The following is a 20808-nucleotide window of genomic DNA, read 5'->3' as shown; positions in this document are numbered from 1 at the left end:
TACATCAAAGAGTGTTTCGCCTATGTTTTCTTCAGAAGTATTGGTCTTACATTTAGGTCTTTAATTCATTTTGAGCTTATTTTAGTAAATATACGGTGTCAGAAACTGTTCTAATCTCATTCTTTGACATGTAATCTGGCCAGTTTTCCCAGCATCACTTATTAAAGAGACTGTCTTTTCTCCATTGTGTATTCTTGCCTCCTCTGTCATAGACTAATTGACCAATGTGGGTTTATTTCTGAGCCTTCTGTTCTGTTCCATTGATCTAAATGTCTCTTTTTGTGCCAATATCATACTGTTTGGTTACTGTAGTTTTATAGTAGTCTGAAGTCAGGAAGCTTGATTCCTCCAGTTCTGTTCTTCTTTCTCAAGATTTCTTTTGCTAATCAGGGTCTTTTGTGTTTCCATACAAATTTTAGAATTATTCATTCTAGTTCTATGGAAAACACCCTTGGTGTTTTGATAAGGATTGCAATAAATCTGTAGGCTTCTTTGGGTGGTACAGCCATTTTAACAATATTAATTCTTCCAAGCCATGAACACGGTATATCTTTTTGTCTGTGTATTTAGTCTTCAATTTCTTTCATCAGGGTCTGATAGTTTTCCTAGTACAGGTCTTTTACCTCCTTAGGGAGGTTTACTCCTAGGCGTGTATGTGTCCAATTCTCTCCAACCCCATGGACTGTAGCCTGCCAGGCTCCTCTGGCCATGGAATTCTCCAGGAAAGAATACTGGAGTGGATTGCCACTGCCTTCTCCAGAGGATGTTCCCAACCCAGGAATCGAACCTGGGTCTCTCACACTGTGGGCAGATTTTTTACTGACTGAGGTATCAGGAAAGTCCACTGGAGTAGGCGGCCATTTTCCTTCTCCAGGGCATCTTCTAGACCCAGGGATCAAATCCAGGTCTCCTGCACCACAGGAAGAGTCTTTACTGTCTGAGGCACCAAGGAAGCATCTCTTATTCCTAGGTATTTTATTCTTTTTGATGCAGTTGTAAAGAGGTCAGTACTTTTATTTCTCCTTTAGGTCCATTTTTGCTTCACTGATTTATTCAGTGGTTATGAGCCATTTCCTTACCTGTTATGGATTATATGTCTCTCAAAATTTGAAACAAAAGTTTTTTTTTTTTAGAAACTTGCTCTCAAGATTATAATCATATATGCTATATTTTTGTTAGATTTATCTATGGTATATTTAACTTGTTTTAATGTTCACTATCAGCCCTTTTCTGACTCACGTCTCCTTTTTGGGAATTGTCATGTAAATTCACCTCTTGTGATGTAGGATACTTCTTTGAGTATTTCTCAGGAATGATATGATGATTGGCCTATCTTTTAGGATTTTACTGTTGCTTTCACAAGTGAGTACTTGACTAGAAAAAATCCTACAGTTATAAGATGGTGTATCAAGTATGTTTTAACATTGCAGAGGTAAAATGTTTTCTTCTTTTCCTCTCTATTTATAGCTTTGGGTATGGCCTCTGATCCATTTCTTCTGTTTTATTCTCTGGAAATACATATTATTCAAAGCACAAAATCTATACATATTTAACTCATACATATATTCCATATTTAACTCATCCTTCATTCTTTTAATCTGCCTCCATTTCCTCTACAGTCTTTGTTTTCAAATTAGTTTTGTACAGCATTTAATTTCCTTTACGGTCAAGCCTTTTTAACTGTATTCAATTTAGATATTTTTAAATGAAGTGACTATATTTTTTTAAATTTCCATAGTATCTTGAGAATTTGGACTGTTTTCTTCACATCATGATTTACCAGTTTTAAAGAAACAAACTGCTTTATGTGTTACTACAAGGCAATTATTTTCTAAACTTCTATTTCTTACAGTTCTTAATAGAGACTTAGGATACTTATATTGATGCTTTTTTTATAATAACCATTTTCAAAGACTCTCAAATGGATTTTTTTTTTTTTTTTCTGCCTTTCCATCCTGGAATGATTCATTCAGATCTAGTATGGGAAAGGGCAAGCATACTGCCCTTGCTTTTCTCTCAGTGTCCAAGAGAAAAAGCAGCAGAAACTCCTCTACATGCTAAAGATAAAAGAACAAACTGATATTAAAGTACTTTCCTATGACATTCTAAATAATACAAAGAAATCAAACAGCTGAGGGATTGAGGAGTTGCTGCATGTAACTCAAAAGATAAGGAGAATGGTAGAAGGCTTCTACTCCAAAAACTAGAAAATACTATTGAAAAAAATTAAATAATACCTAAATACCCCAAATTCATGGATTAAATATTGTTAAGATGACAATGCTCCCTAAATTGGTTCATAAACTCAAAGCACTCTCCATTAAAACCCAGCTGGTTTTTTGTCAAAAAATTGACAAGATGATCCAAAAATTCATACAAAAATTCAAGGGACCCAAAATATTCAAAACAATCTTGGGAAAAAACCAACAAAGTTGGAGAACTCATACTTTCCAATTTCAAAACTTACAACAAAACCACAATAATCAATATAGTATTTACTTGCATAAGGACAGAAGTATATATCAATCACACCATCAAAAATTAACTTAAAAAAAGATCACAGACCTAAATGTAAGGATTAAAACTCTAAAATTCTTAGGGAAAAAAACAAAGGAGTAAATTTTTGTGATCTTTAATTAGGTAATGGTTTCTAAGATACACCAAAAGCACAGCAAATAGAAAAGAAATTGGATTTCACCAAAATTACAACGTTTTGTGTTATAAAAGATACCATCAAGAAGAGGAAAAGACAACCCACAAAGGAAGAAAACATTCTGCAAATCATATATATGATAAGGGTTTTGAACCCAGAATATATAAAGAAATCTTAAAACTAAATAATAAAAAGACAACCCAATTTAAAAATGAGAATATATGAATAGCCATTTCTCCAAAGAAGGTATACAAATGGCCAAAAAGCACACGAAAATATGCTCAATATCATTAGCCACTAAGGAAGTACAAATTAAAACCACAAGCAGATACAACTTTATGCTCACTTGGATGCCTATGACCAAAGACAGGTAACAACAAATGTTGGCAAGGAGGAGAAACTGAAATCTTCAAACACTGTTCTCGGGCCAGTGAAATAGTGCAACCACTTTGGAAAAAAGTTTGGCAGTTCCTCAAAATGGTAAACACAGACTTAACACACGACCCAGCAAAAGGTATACACCCAAGAAAATGAAAACACCTCCACACAAAATATATATAAGTGCTCATGTGAGCATTACTCAAAATAACCAAAAAGTAGAAACAACTCAAAATTGCATTAATTGATGAGTATAAATAAAATGAGAAATACCCATACAATGTAATTGTAATTGTTAATAAAAAGGAATCAAGTACTGATGCATGCTATAAGACAAATTAAAAAAAAAAAAATGTGCTAAGTGAAAGACCACATATTGTGTCATCTTCTTTCATATGAAATGTTTAGAATAATAAAAACTAAAGAAGACAGTAGATTAGTGATTTGTCAAGGGCTGGAGGAAATTGAGTGGGGAGCATTGAAAGGTAAAAAATACATGATTTCTTTTTAAGGTGATAAAAATATTCTCAAATTGATTGTGGTGATAGCTGCACAACTTAGAATTTACCAGGAACCATTTAATTGTATATTTTAAATGGTTCAATTGTACACTAAAGGAATTATATCAGAATAGGACTGTTTAAAAATAAATAAAGAAGAGATAAGGAAGTGGGGGTTAGGTTAAAACTTATTCACTCAAATAATAAAAAGAAAAAGTCTTCCTTACAAAGGTCTTTTTACCAGACTTATTTTACCTTAACAACCATCACCCAGGTTAGTCTAGCTCTCAACTAAAATAAGCTTTCTTGCCCACTTGCTTCTTCAGTGTGAATTTCTCTATTCAAAATAAGGTATTGTAAAAAAGCTTTATTTTTTTCGATTGTTATGAATCTTAATGATAGCAATAAATGAAGGCAAGAAGAAAGGGTAAGCTTGCTCTGGCACAAACTTACTCCTGGCATCTGTTTCCCGTATTAGAAACTTCTTTATCCTCTAATTCAGGGACATGACGTAAATAAAGTTTTACTGGAACCCAGCCACATGCTGATTGTTTATGAATTGTCTATGGCTACTTTCATGTAACAAATGGTATAGTCTGCAAAGCCTATAATATTTACTTATCTTGTTCTTTAATGAAATGTTTGTAGACCAATATTCTAAATACTAAGGGTTTTGTGTCACATTATATTGCTTCCAGGATAGAACACTTGTCATTCATCAATATAATTTCTATATGTAATCATACTACATTACTGTTATTAAAAATTTCTCTCATAATTTAGTTTACTTGATTCTAGAGTCACCATTGTATCCTAATATAAAGTTAGAAGAGGAGTTCATAGGTTCTGTTATTTCTTTAACATTTTACCCAGAAGCAAAATCCATTCATTTTCATTCAATAAATATTTACTGAGCATCACTATGCACTAGGCATACAGTGCTAGACACTAGAGATTCAACCGCTAATAAGCCAGAAACTCTTGCCTTCATGGAGTTTATATTTATAAAAGGAAGAGAAATATAAAATGAAACAAAACAGATTTTAAGTATTGAGAAAAACAAAAGGCTAAGACTGAAAATAATGAGAAGCATACTTTTTGATACTTAAATTAGGAAAATCTCTCTAAAGACATAACATTTAAAACGAGATCTAAAAGCTAAGTAAGAAATAAGAAATCAAAGAATGGGAAGAAATGCATTCTAGACAGAAGCCAGAAATAACCTAGCATATACAAGAAGTGAAAGAAAATAAGTATGGCCAGACACAGAAAAAAAGGAAAGATTGGCCCAAGATTATATCAGGGAAGTAAGAAGGGGCTAGATCATGAAGGTTCTTTAACTATGATTGCACTCATCTCACACGCTAGTGAAGTAATGCTTAAAATTCTCCAAGCCAGGCTTCAGCAACAGGTGAACCGTGAACTTCCAGATGTTCAAGCTGGTTTTAGAAAAGGCAGAGGAACCAGAGATCAAATTGCCAACATCCGCTGGATCACTGAAAAGCAACAGAGTTCCAGAAAAACAACCATTTCTGCTTTATTGACTATGCCAAAGCCTTTGACTGTGTGGATCACAATAAACTGTGGAAAATTCTGAAAGAGATGGGAATACCAAACCACCTGACCTGCGTCTTGAGAAATCTGTATGCAGGTCAGGAAGCAACAGTTAGAACTGGACATGGAACAACAGACTGGTTGGTTCCAAATAGGAAAAGGAGTACATCAAGGCTGTGTATTGTCACCCTACTTATTTAACTTATATGCAGAGTACATCATGAGAAACGCTGGGCTGGAGGAAGCACAAGCTGGAATCAAGGTTGCCAGGAGAAATATCAATAACCTCAGATATGCAGGTGACACCACCCTTATGACAGAAAGTGAAGAACTAAAGAGCCTCTGATGAAAGTGAAAGAGGAGAGGGAAAAAGTTGGCTTAAAGCTCAACATTCAGAAAACTAAAACCATGGCATCTGGTCCCGTCACTTCATGGGAAATAGATGGGGCAACAGTGGAAACAGTGGCTGACTTTATTTTTCTGGGCTCCAAAATCACTGCAGATGGTGACTGCAGCCATGAAATTAAAAGACGCTTACTCCTTAGAAGGAAAGTTATGACCAACCTACACAGCATATTAAAAAGCAGAGACATTGCTTTGTCAACAAAGGTCTGTCTAGTCGAGGCTATGGTTTTTCCAGTGGTCATGTATGGATGTGAGAGTTGGACTATGAAGAAAGCTGAGTGCCGAAAAATTGATGCTTTTGAACTGTGGTGTTGGAGAAGACTCTTGAGAGTCCCTTGGAATGCAAGGAGATCCAACCAGTCCATCCTAAAGATCAGTCCTGGGTGTTCTTTGGAAGGGCTGATGTTGAAGCTGAAACTCCAATACTTTGGCCACCTGATTCAAAGAGCTGACTCATTGTAAAAGGCCCTGATGCTGGGAAAGATTAAGGGCAGAAGAAGGGGACAACAGCAGATGAGATGGTTGGATGGCATCACCGTCTCAATGGACATGGGTTTGGGTGGACTCCGGGAGCTGGTGATGGACAGGGAGGCCTGGCGTGCTGCGGTTTATGGGATCGCAAAGAGTCAGACATGATTGAGAAACTGAACTGAACTGAAAAAAATATGAGCTTATTTTGAAGTGGAGAAGGCATTAAAGGATCTTGAAAGGGGAGAAGACATGATACAACTTACATTTTAAGATAACTTTTCTTACCCCAGAGAGAATGGAATTTGAACATAGGGAGACCAGTTGCAGATCTGGTACAGTATTCCCGGGAAAAGATAATAAAAATTGGTTGGTCTAAGTGGAGCGGAGACAGAAAGTGGACTGATTCAAAATAACTTGCTAATTAGATATGTGTGGGTAAAAAGAGGGGGTGAGACAAAGAAGGATATCAGCTCTGAATATTCATTGGAAGGACTGATGTTGAAGCTGAAGCTCCAATACTTTGGCCACCTGATGCAAAGAACTGACTCACTGGAGAAGTTCCAATGTTGAGAAAGATTGAAGGCAGGAGAAGAAGGGGACGACAGATGATGAGATGGTTGGATGGCATCGCCGACTCAATGGACGTGAGTTTGGGTAAACTCTGGGAGCTGGTGATGGACAGGGAGGCCTGGCGTGCTGCAGTTCATGGGGTCACAAAGAGTCGGACACGACTGAGCGACTGAACTGAACTGAACTGTATGTTCTAAATGGTAACAGAAAAAGAAAACAAGGAACTGATAACACTAGTTGCTGCAAAGAGGATAACTGGGTGGATAAAGACAGGTGGGAGAGACACTTTATTTTTACATCATATCCTTGTATATCTTTTTACAATTTTGTAGCATGTAAACATAGTAACTATTCAAAAAATTACACAAATTAAGGAGGACCCACAAGAGTCTAGACAGAGCACAAAGGTGAAGAAATCAAGGCATTTATGCACCTAAATAATTACTGTCTTCTTAAATCCTCCAAGAACATAAAGATGAAAAGGTAAAAGCCTTAGTACCTACTGAAGTTACAAATGAAACTTCCTATTACAAGTCCAAAGTAATCATAATTTCAAAAGATTTATAAACTAGAAATGACTCTGAGTTCAACAATCCAATCCCTCTCACTTCACAGGCAGGAACATGAGCAGAAATACATACTACCTACAATCGAGAATGCCATATGCCACACTATGATTTCAATAGCTTAAAATGCAAAATACTCATCATCAACATCATTCTCTACCCAACACCACATGACCAAATGTATCATGAAACTAAGTGCTCAAGCATCCTAGTTTGAACCTTCATCTACTATCCCCTCAGTTATCTAAGTCCTCAACCTGCTGCTTAAGCTAATCTGTTACACAAAGGATGCTAAAAATCTTAAAATAACTCTGTTAACTTTTCAAAATACACTTTAAAATCTGAAATTGGATGCCTTGGTTCTAACCTGGTAAACAAAACTGAACTCTGTTTTGCTAAATGATTAAAAAACATTCCAGTAACATTAAGAACACTGCAGTGTTAAAGTATGCAAATTATTAACCAAATAGCTGCCATTTATAGGGCATATATTAGTATAGGCCCAGCGCTATGCTGTATACTTTAGATATCTTATTTAATTTGCCCCCTAACCCCATGAGACAAAGATTATTCCTATTTCACATGTCATAAGAAAAAGACATCTAATAACAGTTAATTTCCTAAAATTACATATATAGAAATCATGATAGTCATGACTCTAAAATCAGTATTCTTTTTACCATACCAACAGATTTCAGACTTTCTGGTTTCAAGACCACATTAAATTGTTTTAAAATGTTCCTTACTAATTTTAAAATTACAATAAACTCATTATATGCTAATATAAATTTTTTATGAAAAACATAATTGCAATTTTCCAAAACAAATTTTTAAAAAATGATGAGTGGTACAATTTTAAATTCTTTAATTAAAAATTAAAGTAAATTAAATGTTTGGCTTAATAGAAAACAGCTGGGTTTTTATAAGTAAATCCAGATTCAGATGACAAGTAATTAAAAAAAAAAAGGAGGAGCATTTTAATAGTCTTTTCAAGTAATTAGGTATATTCTTTGATACGACACCAAAACTTATTAAGTGGTCATTTCTTAATGGACTGTTGCCATGTGAAATCTAAACTCGTATCAATAAATTTTTTGTTTTGTGGTACACCAAAATTCATTGGTTTCACTTGCACTTTGAATGAATCTTTACTGATGCATGATTCTGTAACATAGTGGACTTGATCAGTCTAAAAAATACTGGTTGACTGAGTCATTCAGATCTTCCATATGTCAACACATTTCACGATACAAAATTTTTTAAATCACATTTAGTAATATTACCAATATGAGCAAAAGTCTTTAAATACTAAGAGACTGTCAAGCTTAGAGTGACAAAGACAGTTTTCTAAATTCTTTCATCTCAAATTGAACTTCTTTCATGGGCAGCAAAGACTACCAATTGTTTTCCTTGAGGTCCAAGGTTCACTTTCCAATTTCCAGAAAATGTATCCCAAATATCCAAATTGGAATAACCATAATCTGTGTGTAAGCTGTTTTTTCAAATAAAAATACTGTTTCATGACAAAAGCAGCCAGTTTGGCTTACAACTCAAAATGCACAGATGTTTTCCCTTATTTTCTCTTCAGTATATAGCAGGAAAGCATGCATAATCCATATAATGTCTCAAAGAATATAAAAAGCATGTACTCAAGATTAAGACTTTAAAAATTAACAAATTTCTACAGCTACAGCAAAGACATTGTGAAATTGGCTTCCCCACCCCCGCCCCACTTCAAGTACAGGCAGTGACTAATACAATGACTACTAGCAGTTCAGTGCCTTAATTCATGCTAACATTTCAACAATTTTACCCACCACTGCTTTTGCACCATCAGGGAAAATGTCACTGCAGTGAAAAAAAGGCAAACAATGATTTTGTATTATTACAAAAATAGTTCTGACTTCATGTGCCCCCTAACTAGGGAGCAAAACAGGAAATTACATGTTGGGACGATCCCCTGGAGATGGGAATGGCAACCCACTCCAGTATTCTTGCCTGGAGAATCCCATGGACAGAGGAGCCTGGCATGGGGTCTCAGTGAGTCAGAAACAACTGAGTGACTAACACAGACACACACACAACCAACAAAGCTCCAGCTTCTACAGATACATTCAAGTCTCATCCAAGCAAGCAATAAAAAGGGAGAATTTTTGTATTTTCTCTCATGAATGGTACTATATTACTGAAATTCACACGTATATTACTTTCAAAATATCCTCAACTCTTACCCAGGTCTACCTTCTCATTATTTCCAGTTACCCCATTTATTACAATGGCATGTTAAACTGATCCACACCCATCCAAGTTTCTTTTCTGCTTCATATAGCAGCCAGAGAGAGCCTTTCAAAATCAGATCATGTTACCTGGCTGCTCAAAATCCTCAAATCACTTCCTATGTTGAGTGAAGTAAAAGCAATCACTGGTCTACAAAAAGTTCTGCAGGCTTACATCCCCCACCCCCACATCTCAAAACTTCCCATCTCCTACCACTCTCTGCCTTGTTCCAGTCAGACTTGCCTTCTTTCTATTCCTTGAACATGGTACCTTTCTTTATATTTGCAATTCTCTGCCTAAAATTCTTCTATTCTAGAAAACAGCTCCCTAATTTTAAGTAACTGCTCTAATTTTTCTCATCCCTGCTGTCTTCCCAGACCCTAACCTCCCCTCCCTATACTGCCAGCGCTCTCTATCCTCTTCACCTGCTTTATTTTACTCTATAATATTTATCATTATGTTGCTGCTGTGTCAGTCGCTCAGTTGTGTCCAACTCTTTGCGAACCCATGGACTGTAACCCCCAGGCTCCTTTGTCCATGGAGTTCTCCAGGCAAGAATACTGGAGTGGGTAGCCCTTACCTTCTCCAGGGGATCTTCCCGACCCAGGAATTGATCCTGGGTCTCCTGCAATGCAGGCAGATTCTTTACCATCTGAGACACCAAAGAATATTACCATATATTTATTAGTTTGTTTACTATTTATCTTGCCCCATTAGAATGTAAGCTCCCTGAGAGCAGAGACTTTGTTCATTTTGTTCACTGCTCTAAGTAACCCCAGAACCTAAAACACTGTTTATCACATTATCAGGAGGTCGGTTTATATCGGTTAAATGAAGGAATGAATGAACCAAAAAAATGGGGGGGAAAAACTATAAAAAACCATTAGCGAGCAAGCTAAGTTGCTTCAGTCGTGTCCAACTCTTTGTGACCCTAAGGACCCACCAAGCTCCTCTGTCCATGAGATTCTCCAGGAAAGAATACTGGAGTGGGTTGCCATGCCCTCCTCCAGGGGATCTTCCCATAAAGAACCATCAGAATAGTGTTAAAATCTGTTTTCACTCTCCAAAAAGCATTTTACCCAGGACAATGCAAGTCTCCACACGATTCTCTATGAAAGCCAACCAATGTCCAAAAGGATGAGCAACATAGCACTGGTGGCTTTACAGAATTCAGCACTATGCTGATTAAGAGAGGATGAACTAACAAACCTGACAGATAGCTACACCCAAGAATCCAAATGCATTTTTTTGTTGTTGTTCATATACCTAGAAGGTATATGAAGTTATTGTAAACTGGAATATACCAGTAACCTGATATTGAATTTAACGTTTATTTAGGTGCTTGACTTTATCTACTGTTCTCCTCAGAAGGTTTACCTAGTGAATTCTTTTTTAAAGTATAATTATTCCTTCAGATTTTCCCCTTCTTTTGGATCTCAACTAAAAGATAAAAACTGGGAAAGATACATGCAGAAAGAACTGAAATAACTGAAAGATATATGCAGAAAAACAAAATCCAAATTAGAAACACCCCAAAACAAACAAAAGTGATGACAGTCTATGACAGGCATGAACCGAGTTATACCAGTAGTAGACTAAAGATGACTTACAGGAGAGACAAATAAACCTAACCTTGTAGCAAACTGATAGGCAGTATAAATTCAAGTTATCAGGCAAAATCTCAACTGAATGAAGCTCTACCTAAACTTCAAAAACTAAAGTGTCCTCTGCTGAAAGGTACATCATAGCAAATGTGACAGCAACGTATTTATATTAATCGCTACTACGATATGAGCCTTCAACATTATGTTCAAGTACAGTCTCCCATATAAGAAAATAATGCTCCAAGAGATAGATATTATTATATCTACTTATTTCAGCAGTTAAATAAATAGTATAATTACATAAAATCCAGTTTGTAGAGAAGCATGGTCTCAAACTCAGATCTGATACATAAAAAATGCCTTCTAGTTTTGCAGATAATCTTCGAGAGATCAACAAGACTAACAGGCTCAAAAACAGATGAAACGCAACCAACCACAGAGTTAAACCTCACATATCCTGGTAACTAATGAACAACATTCATAATCTTTAAACAGTTAGAAAAGAGATCGTTTCTCTTTTTCCTACGCTCATCTGACATGCTTCTGTCTTGCTCTAAAACTGACCTTCCATCTCTCTCCAGATAAAATAGATGACATATAAATATGAACAGGAATATATTCTTTGTCTGCTCAACTCCAAACCAATTTTTGAGAAAGAAAGAAAGTGAAGTCACTGAGTCATGTCCAACTCTTTGCGACCCCGTGGACTGTAGCCTACCAAGCTCCTCCGTCCATGGGATTCTCCAGGCAAGAATACTTTTTGAGAAACTACACTCATTTTATAGAGCAAAGAATCCTGACAACTACCTTGTACTCTTTAGATTTCTATGACTTAAGAATGTCATTAACTTGGAACCAACATACTCAGTTCTCCAGTAAGTCCTTCCAAATTGTCCTGCCTCGTTGCTGATGCCCAGGACACATCATCATCAGTAACTGCTCATTTCTGCTTCCTTTTTTGCCAAGTTGGAAGGTCAGACCTTCCTACTTCTACCGTAGTTCAGTGAAAGTAGGTTTCCAGAAGATGTGTTCATATCCCAGTTTTAAGCAGCAGTTCACATTCTACAATGCTAATGATGATGGCGCTGGGAAACACAGTCATTCAACTCCAGGACAGTCCTATCTGGTCGGAGATATACACACAGGAAAGGTGAAAGGAGGATGGTCATATTTATATAATCACGAAGATCAATTAATTGACTCCACAGATTAGGGGAGTGACAGCTTTCACAGCTGAATCAGCCTCATACCCAGTGTCAGCGCTGAAAATGTTAATGGATTATCTTGGGCTTCCAGAAACCACTTTTTTTTAATCCGAAGAAAAATGAGGCATGTCTTCCAGAAAATAAAATTCAGAAAAGACTACAAAACATGAGAACAGATACAAAACCACTAGTGTTCATTTAAAGATGTGCCTCTTGACTAAAATTGTTCACCTGAGACTTCAAGATTTTTTTTGCCATGCAGTTTATCTTTATAGTCGCCTCTTCTCAAACAAACAACATATTGTGCATCACCCCTCATGAACGTTAGGGACCAAAAGCAGAGAACAGTATCAAAAGGAAGATCAATTTATACAGAATAAGCCAGAATAAACATATTGCATGGGCACCAAACAGATTATCCTATTGCCTCCATATTCAAGTGTACATTTTTAAACTTTCTGCATGTAAGATATTTTAAAATTTCTGTTTGAAGAAATTTGCCAGCCACCAGACACAAGCTGACGGTTTCTTTATCACTTCACTGAGTCACCTGCATTGGTAGGAATAGTCACAAAATGAATTTTATCTTGATTGAAATCTCTAATCACTATGTAAAACAGCTTCAAGAAGATTACAACTCAATAAAAAATAAAAATTAACTGTGTATAGAGAAAATGGTTTGTCCCATGCCAGACAGTGTAATTAAAGGCAGTACAAACTGCCAAATCTCTCAGAATAGATCAAAATTTTTCCATTTCTAGGAAAGACTGGTCTAAGTAATTCATAGATCAAGGATTTTCATCACTTTAGCACCTAAAAGCTTTTGACTAGTTTCCAGGATAAGGTGCTTAACTTCCAAAGATATTTAACTTAATTAAGGGGGAAAAAAATTACAAGTTTAACAAATAGGAAATGCAGTCAAAATCAAGAGTCTTCTATAAACGTCACAATTATTCTCAGTTCTAAAGAAGAAGAAGAAATAAAAATCATTACCACCAACTGTAAAAAAAAAAACTGCATGTTAACATGATGCTTTCTTTAAATACCAATGGCAAAAAAAAAAAAAGTCAGAAAAATATTTACACTCAATGTGGAAAAAAAGCTTAAACTTTAATCCTATACTTAAAAAAATAGTAGTATAAAGCTAAAGATACACTAATGATATAGAGTTGAATCAATTTTTGTATGTTTAATGTATCTTTTTCCCCACTCAAACAAAACTGTTACTAAATATACCATGAGTCAAAATCATTGCCACTTCTGAACACAGTATATAGATGATATTATGACTATTACTGTATTTAACTTATATTTCAAGCAATATGTTTGGATCCAAATACAATATTCCCCAGTATAACTGATGGCTCAGAAAAAGCAATTCAAACTAAACTAACATTTTTCCACAAAAAAAAAAAAAGAGCTCTATCCCTGCCCCTATTCAACTTGACAATAACTTATAAATACACACATACACACACACACACCCCCCCCAAAGGAAGTGTTTCAATTCCAAGATCACTACAAACTGAAAGAGCTAATGAATACTGAGCTAAACAGTGATCAAATCAGGATCCAATAACAGGTGTCACAGTGGTAAATCTGCCTGTCAATGCAGGAGACACAAGAGATGCAGGTTCAATCCCTGGGTTGAAAAGATCCCATGAAGTAGGAAATGGCAACCCACTCCAGTATTCTTGCCTGGAAAATTCCATGGACAGAGGAGCCTGGAGGGCTACAGTCCATGGGGTCACAAAGAGTCACACATGGTTGACCACGCACTATCTACTATCTGTAGAATTCAATAAGCTTCCAAGGTAGATAGAATAAAGGATCAAGACTAACAAGATAAGTATTAATAAATGTAAAGTTCTGTTTTGAGGTTTTAAAAAAAGCACAAGAAGATATTAGAATAGGAAGACAACCACTTGAGAATAAACAACATTTTTAAAAATCCACATATTATTTCACTGTGTTATTTAATGTGTGCTCTTTAGTAATGCACATTACTAAATGTGTATCACTTAGAGCAATAAATATAATCTCTTTGTCTTGTTTATGAGGCTACTATAACTTCAACACTAAGGTTGGTTCTTTCCATCCTCAAAGCAAAGACTAAGCAACTAGAGTTTCACTAAAAGATGAAGAAGATCTTCATTTACTTATTTAATACAGTTTTATAGTATTCACTAGGTTTCAGGGACCATTCTTAGCACTGTGTAAATCATACCTTATGAAGAATGGATACAGAAGTTAGGAATGTTTAACATAAAGATAGGAAGAACACGATAGCTCTTGCTTGTCAAGTATCTAAAGGGCTATCATGTGGACAAGGCAGCATATTTATCTGTGCCATTAGGTGAAAAAGAAAAAAAACAATAGTGAGAGATCTGGGCTGCACAGGAAATCTCTGAGAGCTGTTTAATAGCATTATCTTTCTATAGGTACTAAATGAGAAAATATATATCAAAGAACTTTACCATAAAATGCCACACACACATTATTAAAACTGACTTCTTTGCAAATTAGTGGGTCCTGATTAACAGAAAATTTACAAAGGTTGATCACAGGCTTTGAAGCCCTCACTGTTAGTTCAGTTACCCATTTTGGAACTTATACTAAGTATGCAACTTTGGCAAAGTTTCCTTGTGCCTTGAGGCTTCAGTTTCCTCCTTTAAAACAAGAATAAAACTATCTGCTTTGTAGGGTTATTGTGAGAATTAAATGTGATAATGTATGTAAACACTTAGCATAGTGCTGACATGTTCAATAAACTATGATCATGATCATGATCATCATTATATTATGGAAGGAATGTCAAGTGAACATACAACTATGTCATATGATATGGTATAATTGTATGGCTCTGCTATGCACCTGAATGAGTAGATGATTCTGCTATGTATTTATCATGTTTTAACAATCCAAATGTAATACATAGCTTGTTTTTGTTGGGCAACTTAAAATGCCTTTATCTTCTGTAATTTGAAAGGAAAAATATTCCAAAAAAAAATTAACAAAATATCCAGGTTAGTAAACTCTCAAGAGTAAAAGTAATGTAAACATAGTAGGGAAATTATGCAGCTATAAGCGAAAAGATTGAAGAAGTAGCAGATTAAACAGAAATGGGCTTCCCAGGAGGCTCAGTGATAAAGAATCCACCTGTGGAGCAGGAAACATAGGTTTGATCCCTGAGTGGGGAAGATCCCCTGGAGAAGGAAATGGCAACCCACTCCAGTATTCTTGCCTGGAAAATCAAATGGACAGAGGAGCCTGGTGGGTTACAGTCCACAGGGTCACAAAAAGTTGGACATGACTTAGCAACTAAACAAGAACAATGTTAAATAGAAGCTACTCTTTTAGGAGTCTTCACTGCAGGAGATGAGAATGTATCTATATATTGCAGAAAACAACAATTACACTTTCCACCAGTATGTGAAACACTGGTTATATTCATGAAAAATATCAACAATGTCACTGCTGGTAGGAATGTAAATTGGTGCAGCCATTTAAGGGGAACTGTATGGAGGGTCCTTAAAAAAACTAAAGTTAACAGAGGAATCCAACAATCCCACTCCTGGGCATATATCCAGAAAAGACAAAAACTCTAATTTGAAGACAAATGCACCCCAAAGTTTACAGCAGCATGATTTACAATAACCAAGACATGGAAATAATTTAAATGTCCATGGATAGATAAATGAATAAAGAAGATGTGGTATATATAGACAATGGAATATTACCAAGCCATAAAAAAGACTGAAATAATGCCATTTGCAGCAACATAGATGACCCTAGAGATTATCAGTCTAAGTGAAATAAGTCAGAGAAAGACAAGTATTTTAAGACAGCACTTATATGGGGAATCTAAAAAGGTGATATGCACCTCCCCAGTGCTCCAGCGATTAAGAATCCACCTGCCAATGCAGGGAACATGGGCTCAATCCTTGGTCCAGGAAGCTTCCACACTCCTCAGGGCCACTAAGCCCATGTACCACAACTCATGAGCCAGTGCTCTAGAGCCTGTACTTCATAACAAAAGAAGCCACTACAATGAGAAGCCTGGGCACAGCGATGAAGACCTAGTGTGGCCAAAAATTAATGAATTCAAATAAATAAAAAGTGATACAAATGAACTTACTGACAAAACAGAAATAGACTCACAGACATAAAAAAAATTATGATCTCCAAAGGGGAAAGGGGGGGCTAAAAACTGGATAAACAGATGCACACTACTACATATGAAACAGATAACAAGGACCTACTGTATAGCACTTTCCCCTGATGGTGGGAAAGATTGAAGGCAGGAGAAGGGGACGACAGAGGATAAGATGGTTGGATGGCATCACCAACTTGATGGAAATGAGTTTGAGCAAGCTCCATGAGTTGGTGATGGACAGGGAAGCCTGGCATGCTACAATCCACAGGGTTGGAGAGAGTCGGACACAACTGAGTGACTGAACTAAACTGAACTGTATAGCAGAGGGAACTATATTCAATATCTTGCAATAATCTAAAACAGGAAAGAATCTGAAAAAAACCTAAAATACGTGTGTGTGTATATATATACATAAAACTGAATCGCTCGCTGTACACCTGAAACACTGTAAGTCAACTATACTTCAATTTAAAAAAATCAACAAAGGGCAGCTAAGTACAATGCAAGCATTTAGTATATTTAACTGATTTTTAAAAAGAATTTCAGTAGGCTATGGGAAAGAGTTTAAAGGTATCTAGGATTCTAATTACTTTGCTATTACTTTGAGCAGAATTTGTACTTTAACAAACCAGCTTTCATCTGCTAGATGACAGACATGCAAGCTCAATAATCCTGCAATTCAGTACCTTCTGTGATCAATCAGGAAAATCAGTTCTAACATCACACTATCATACTTAGTCATAGTCACCTCTCACTTCTTTCAAAGGGAATCATCCCTCAAAAACAAAGTTTCAACTGTTTTCAGGTATATTTCAATGTAATGGAACACTTAAATGGCAATATTTTAAAGGCAATGGCCATAAGATAAACCTTTTATATAGCTGTATGAAGATCAAATCTGAAAAACATTCTAAACATTCAAAGCTACAATAGATCTCCCACTAAAAACCGTTTCCCAAAGGGTTAAAATATAATTACTATCAATAAACAATATGATGCTGTTGCAACAATAGTAAAGTAATTAAATAAACTTAAGAATGAAAAACTGGGTGCAGCTTTTAGGAACATTTTGGGGGGTTTGATTTTTAATAAATGACAGTAATATTACAATATTGTAAATTCAGAATACAAATGCAGTTGTCAGAGAATTACACAAACAGTGGAAATCTTACTCTTTTTTTAACCTCCGTTTCTGCCCTAATTGTAGATAAGAAGCCTAGAGTCCAGTGGAATTAAGGAAGCTTATTCAACAGGCATGTATTTCATTAATGTGTTATACTATTTTGAGCACAGAATTGAGTGTGTTCTAATTGAATGCATACAATTCTCATGTTCGGTTAAAAGCTGAACTATTAACAATATTTGCCAAGTACCCAGTTTAAAACAACCTATCTATTAAATGCTGAAAATATCAGTGTTTACATTAGCTTTATTTTACTGTGGCTTAAATCACAGTAAAATAAAGTCAATCACACTATGACAGTCAATTGATAATCACATTATCACAGTCAACTCAATCACATTATGTTTTTAGAAGAAACAAAGAAATCAGCTCATAAGTTAAAGCAAAAAGTAGAAATACAGTCCTTGAATAACAAATGACACTACATGTTGTCATGTAGGATATGAGGAAGTTACTATGAAAAATCATAGTACTATTTTTCATCACAGGTCATCAAGTAATGTTTTAATCACTATCAGCAATTATCTATGTGAAATAAGTGTAAAACTCTAAGCTCTGCTTTAACAACATCTTAGCCACTTGGAAGTCACTACTTGCTCTAGGTATCAAATGCCAACAAATTGGTACTGTTGCTTTCAGAAATCAAAAAACCTGCAAAAGTGTAAACACTTGGTATCAAACTAAGCTTCCTAAAAGCAGAAGGAAAAAGAGAGAGACAGCCTAATGGCTGTAGAAATCATAACCAGTTGCAGCCAGGTTGGGTTCTGTACCTGGACGATAAAGGGAGGTGGGCAATTTATATGTTCAAAATTCAAGATCCCAAGGGTGGAGAGGGGGTAGAAAAAGAAGATACAATTCAATAAACAAGGATGACGACCAGGCTGGATGAGAGGCAGTCTAAAATTTCTTATTGTCGAGAATCAACTAAAGCCCTGACTCAAAGATAAAACAGCTTCTAATAGTTTGAAGGCGGCCAGGAAGAAGCATTCCTTTGCACCCACAAGAACCAATCCCCAGACCACTGGCATGCTATTACATGATTTACGGGCATTTGGCTCGGATGATGGGCAAAGGAGAGCAAGGAAGAGTCCGAAAGAAGCCTAGGATTTATAGACGCCTAGGATTTGAGAGGCCTGAGGAGGCGCAACCTAGGCTCTGGGAAGGAAAGGTGGACAGGGGCGAGCACTCCTCACCGTGATTATCTTTCTGCCCGATATTGTGCGTGCGGATGAGAGAGGACAGTCTCCTCACATCCCCCTTGAAGACGCACTCGTGCACCGGGTAGTGTGCAGGGCAACTGCCTCCACCTGCGACGACAGCAATGGGGTTGGTGCCCGCTAAAAGAGCCGGGGACTGGGAGATGGGAGTCGCGGAGGAATTGTGCAGCGGCGGGGCCGGGGCGCCGGGGGGATTGGAGGAGGCCGGAGCTGTCTTCAGCTGTAGCCGGTGGTGATGGTTACTGAAGATCTTATGACAGGCTCTACCGCTCCTGCTGCTGCCGCCTGTGCCAATCCTGCCTCCGGTAAAGGTGCCGCCGAGGGCAGCCGCCGCTTCCTCATCCCCAGGCTCCAGCAGGTCCCCCTCTTCCTTGCTGGGCTTGTGGTCCCTCCGCAATGAGCGGATCTTCTCCCCGGTCATCGCCGCCACGGGCAGAGAAGGAATCCAGGAGGCTCACCGCTGGCGACGAAACTGGCGCTGCGGCGGCACAAGGCGATTAGAGCGGCGGCCAGGATACTCCAGCGCAGCATGAACTCCCAGAGCGCCCCCGAGCCCGGGACAAACGCATCTCCCGGAGGAAGAAGGGCCGGCTCTCGCCTAGGCACGAAGGGACGCGCGCTCGCTGGGGGGAGCTACAGCTCAAGTGCCCACGACACCAGGATTCCCGTCCCCCCGCCGCAGCCGCCGCCACTGCCTTACTCCGAAAAACAGGGCACGGCCATCTTCCCCTGGCTTCTCTCGCGAGAACTCCCCCGGGAGGCAGGAGGGAGGAAACACCGCGATAAGTGAGCTGCCTGCTCCCGCCCTCGCACGTTCTATTCCCAGAGTTGCGGAATGCCGGCGCCTACCAGGCAGCGGGTTTGGGCCGCCAGCTGGAGTCTCTGAACCAAAAGAGGAGATCCAGCACTCCCGATGGCTGCGCTTCTTGTGGGAAGTCTGCAACCTGAGCCTGTGTTTGAGATATTCGATGCACCTTATAAACGGTGACTTAAACCCTGCGACCTCCGGGCTTCCCGGAGATGAGTGCAGACTGACACCCAGGCACACAGGACGTGATGTCACTGAAATGCACAGGACACTCATTCAATAAGCATTTGTTAAGCACCTACTTCGTGCCATACATTGTGTTAGTGTGTGCATGTGTCATTAGAGGAGGAAAAATAGTCAAGCACTTGAGCACAAGATATAACTTTGAATGAAGTGGATACAAAGAGTTGGGATGAACGGGGGGGGGAAAAAAGGAGAGGCAAATTGTAGTGCTGAAGTGTCAAATCACCACAAAAGTTTAGAAAGGGACCTTGGAAAACAGGCTATTCAGCAGAGAGAGAGGGTAGGTTACTCAAATATTTGTTGGATGAATGACTTTCGGGCAAGCGTCAGAGTTAAAGCATGAGGAGTGCACCTTGAAGGGTGGCAAACAGTACTAGTGTAATGGAAATATCACTGGACTCATTCATGGCCAACCTTGACCTAGTGTCAAATTCTAAAGGACATAAATCTGACTTTGACAAAATAACTAAAGCTGTGGGGAGCTGGAGGGGAGAGGAATTAGCAATGTCCTAAAGATCTTACTTTGTTTCTCTCTCCAAGGTCCCATTTACCCTGACAGTTGCTTCTCTCAAATGACTTCTTTCCTAAACCAACTTTATCACTACCTCCATAACACCCCCAACCCCTGCCAAAAATAACTCCCACATAATACATTATGTAAAACACAAGAATCAAAATAATGTCCATCTAGTAAAGGCTACGGTTTTTCCAGTAGTCATGTATGGATGTGAGAGTTGGACTATAAAGAAAGCTGAGCGCCAAAGAATTGATGCTTTTGAACTGTGATGTTGGAGAAGACTCTTGAGAGTACCTTGACTGAAGGGAGATCCAACCAGTCCACCCTAAAGGAAATCACTCCTGAATATTCATTGGAAGGACTGATGTTGAAACTGAAACTCCAACACTTTGGCCACCTGATTCGAAGAACTTACTCATCTGAAAAGACCCTGATGCTGGGAAAGATTGAAGGCAGGAGAAGAAGGGACGACAGAGGATGAGATGGTTGGATGGCATCACC

At 37.7% G+C, this 20808-nt stretch overlaps 1 protein-coding gene across 1 annotated transcript in view; it reads right to left on the bottom strand.

Moving 5' to 3' along the window:
• The window catches only part of ANKRD13C (ankyrin repeat domain 13C), a 90285-nt gene extending 70795 nt beyond the window's left edge, over nucleotides 1–19490 (bottom strand). The window contains exon 1 of the mRNA XM_061121629.1: nucleotides 18716–19490. Coding sequence (XP_060977612.1) covers nucleotides 18716–19160 — 445 coding nt within the window. The 5' untranslated portion in view covers nucleotides 19161–19490. The remainder of the gene's footprint in view (nucleotides 1–18715) is intronic.
• Nucleotides 19491–20808: the final 1318 nt, after the last annotated feature.

Source organism: Dama dama, chromosome 20 (assembly GCF_033118175.1).
Source record: "Dama dama isolate Ldn47 chromosome 20, ASM3311817v1, whole genome shotgun sequence".
NCBI classification, from domain to species: Eukaryota; Metazoa; Chordata; class Mammalia; order Artiodactyla; family Cervidae; genus Dama; species Dama dama.
This window is presented reverse-complemented; position numbering and strand designations above follow the sequence as displayed.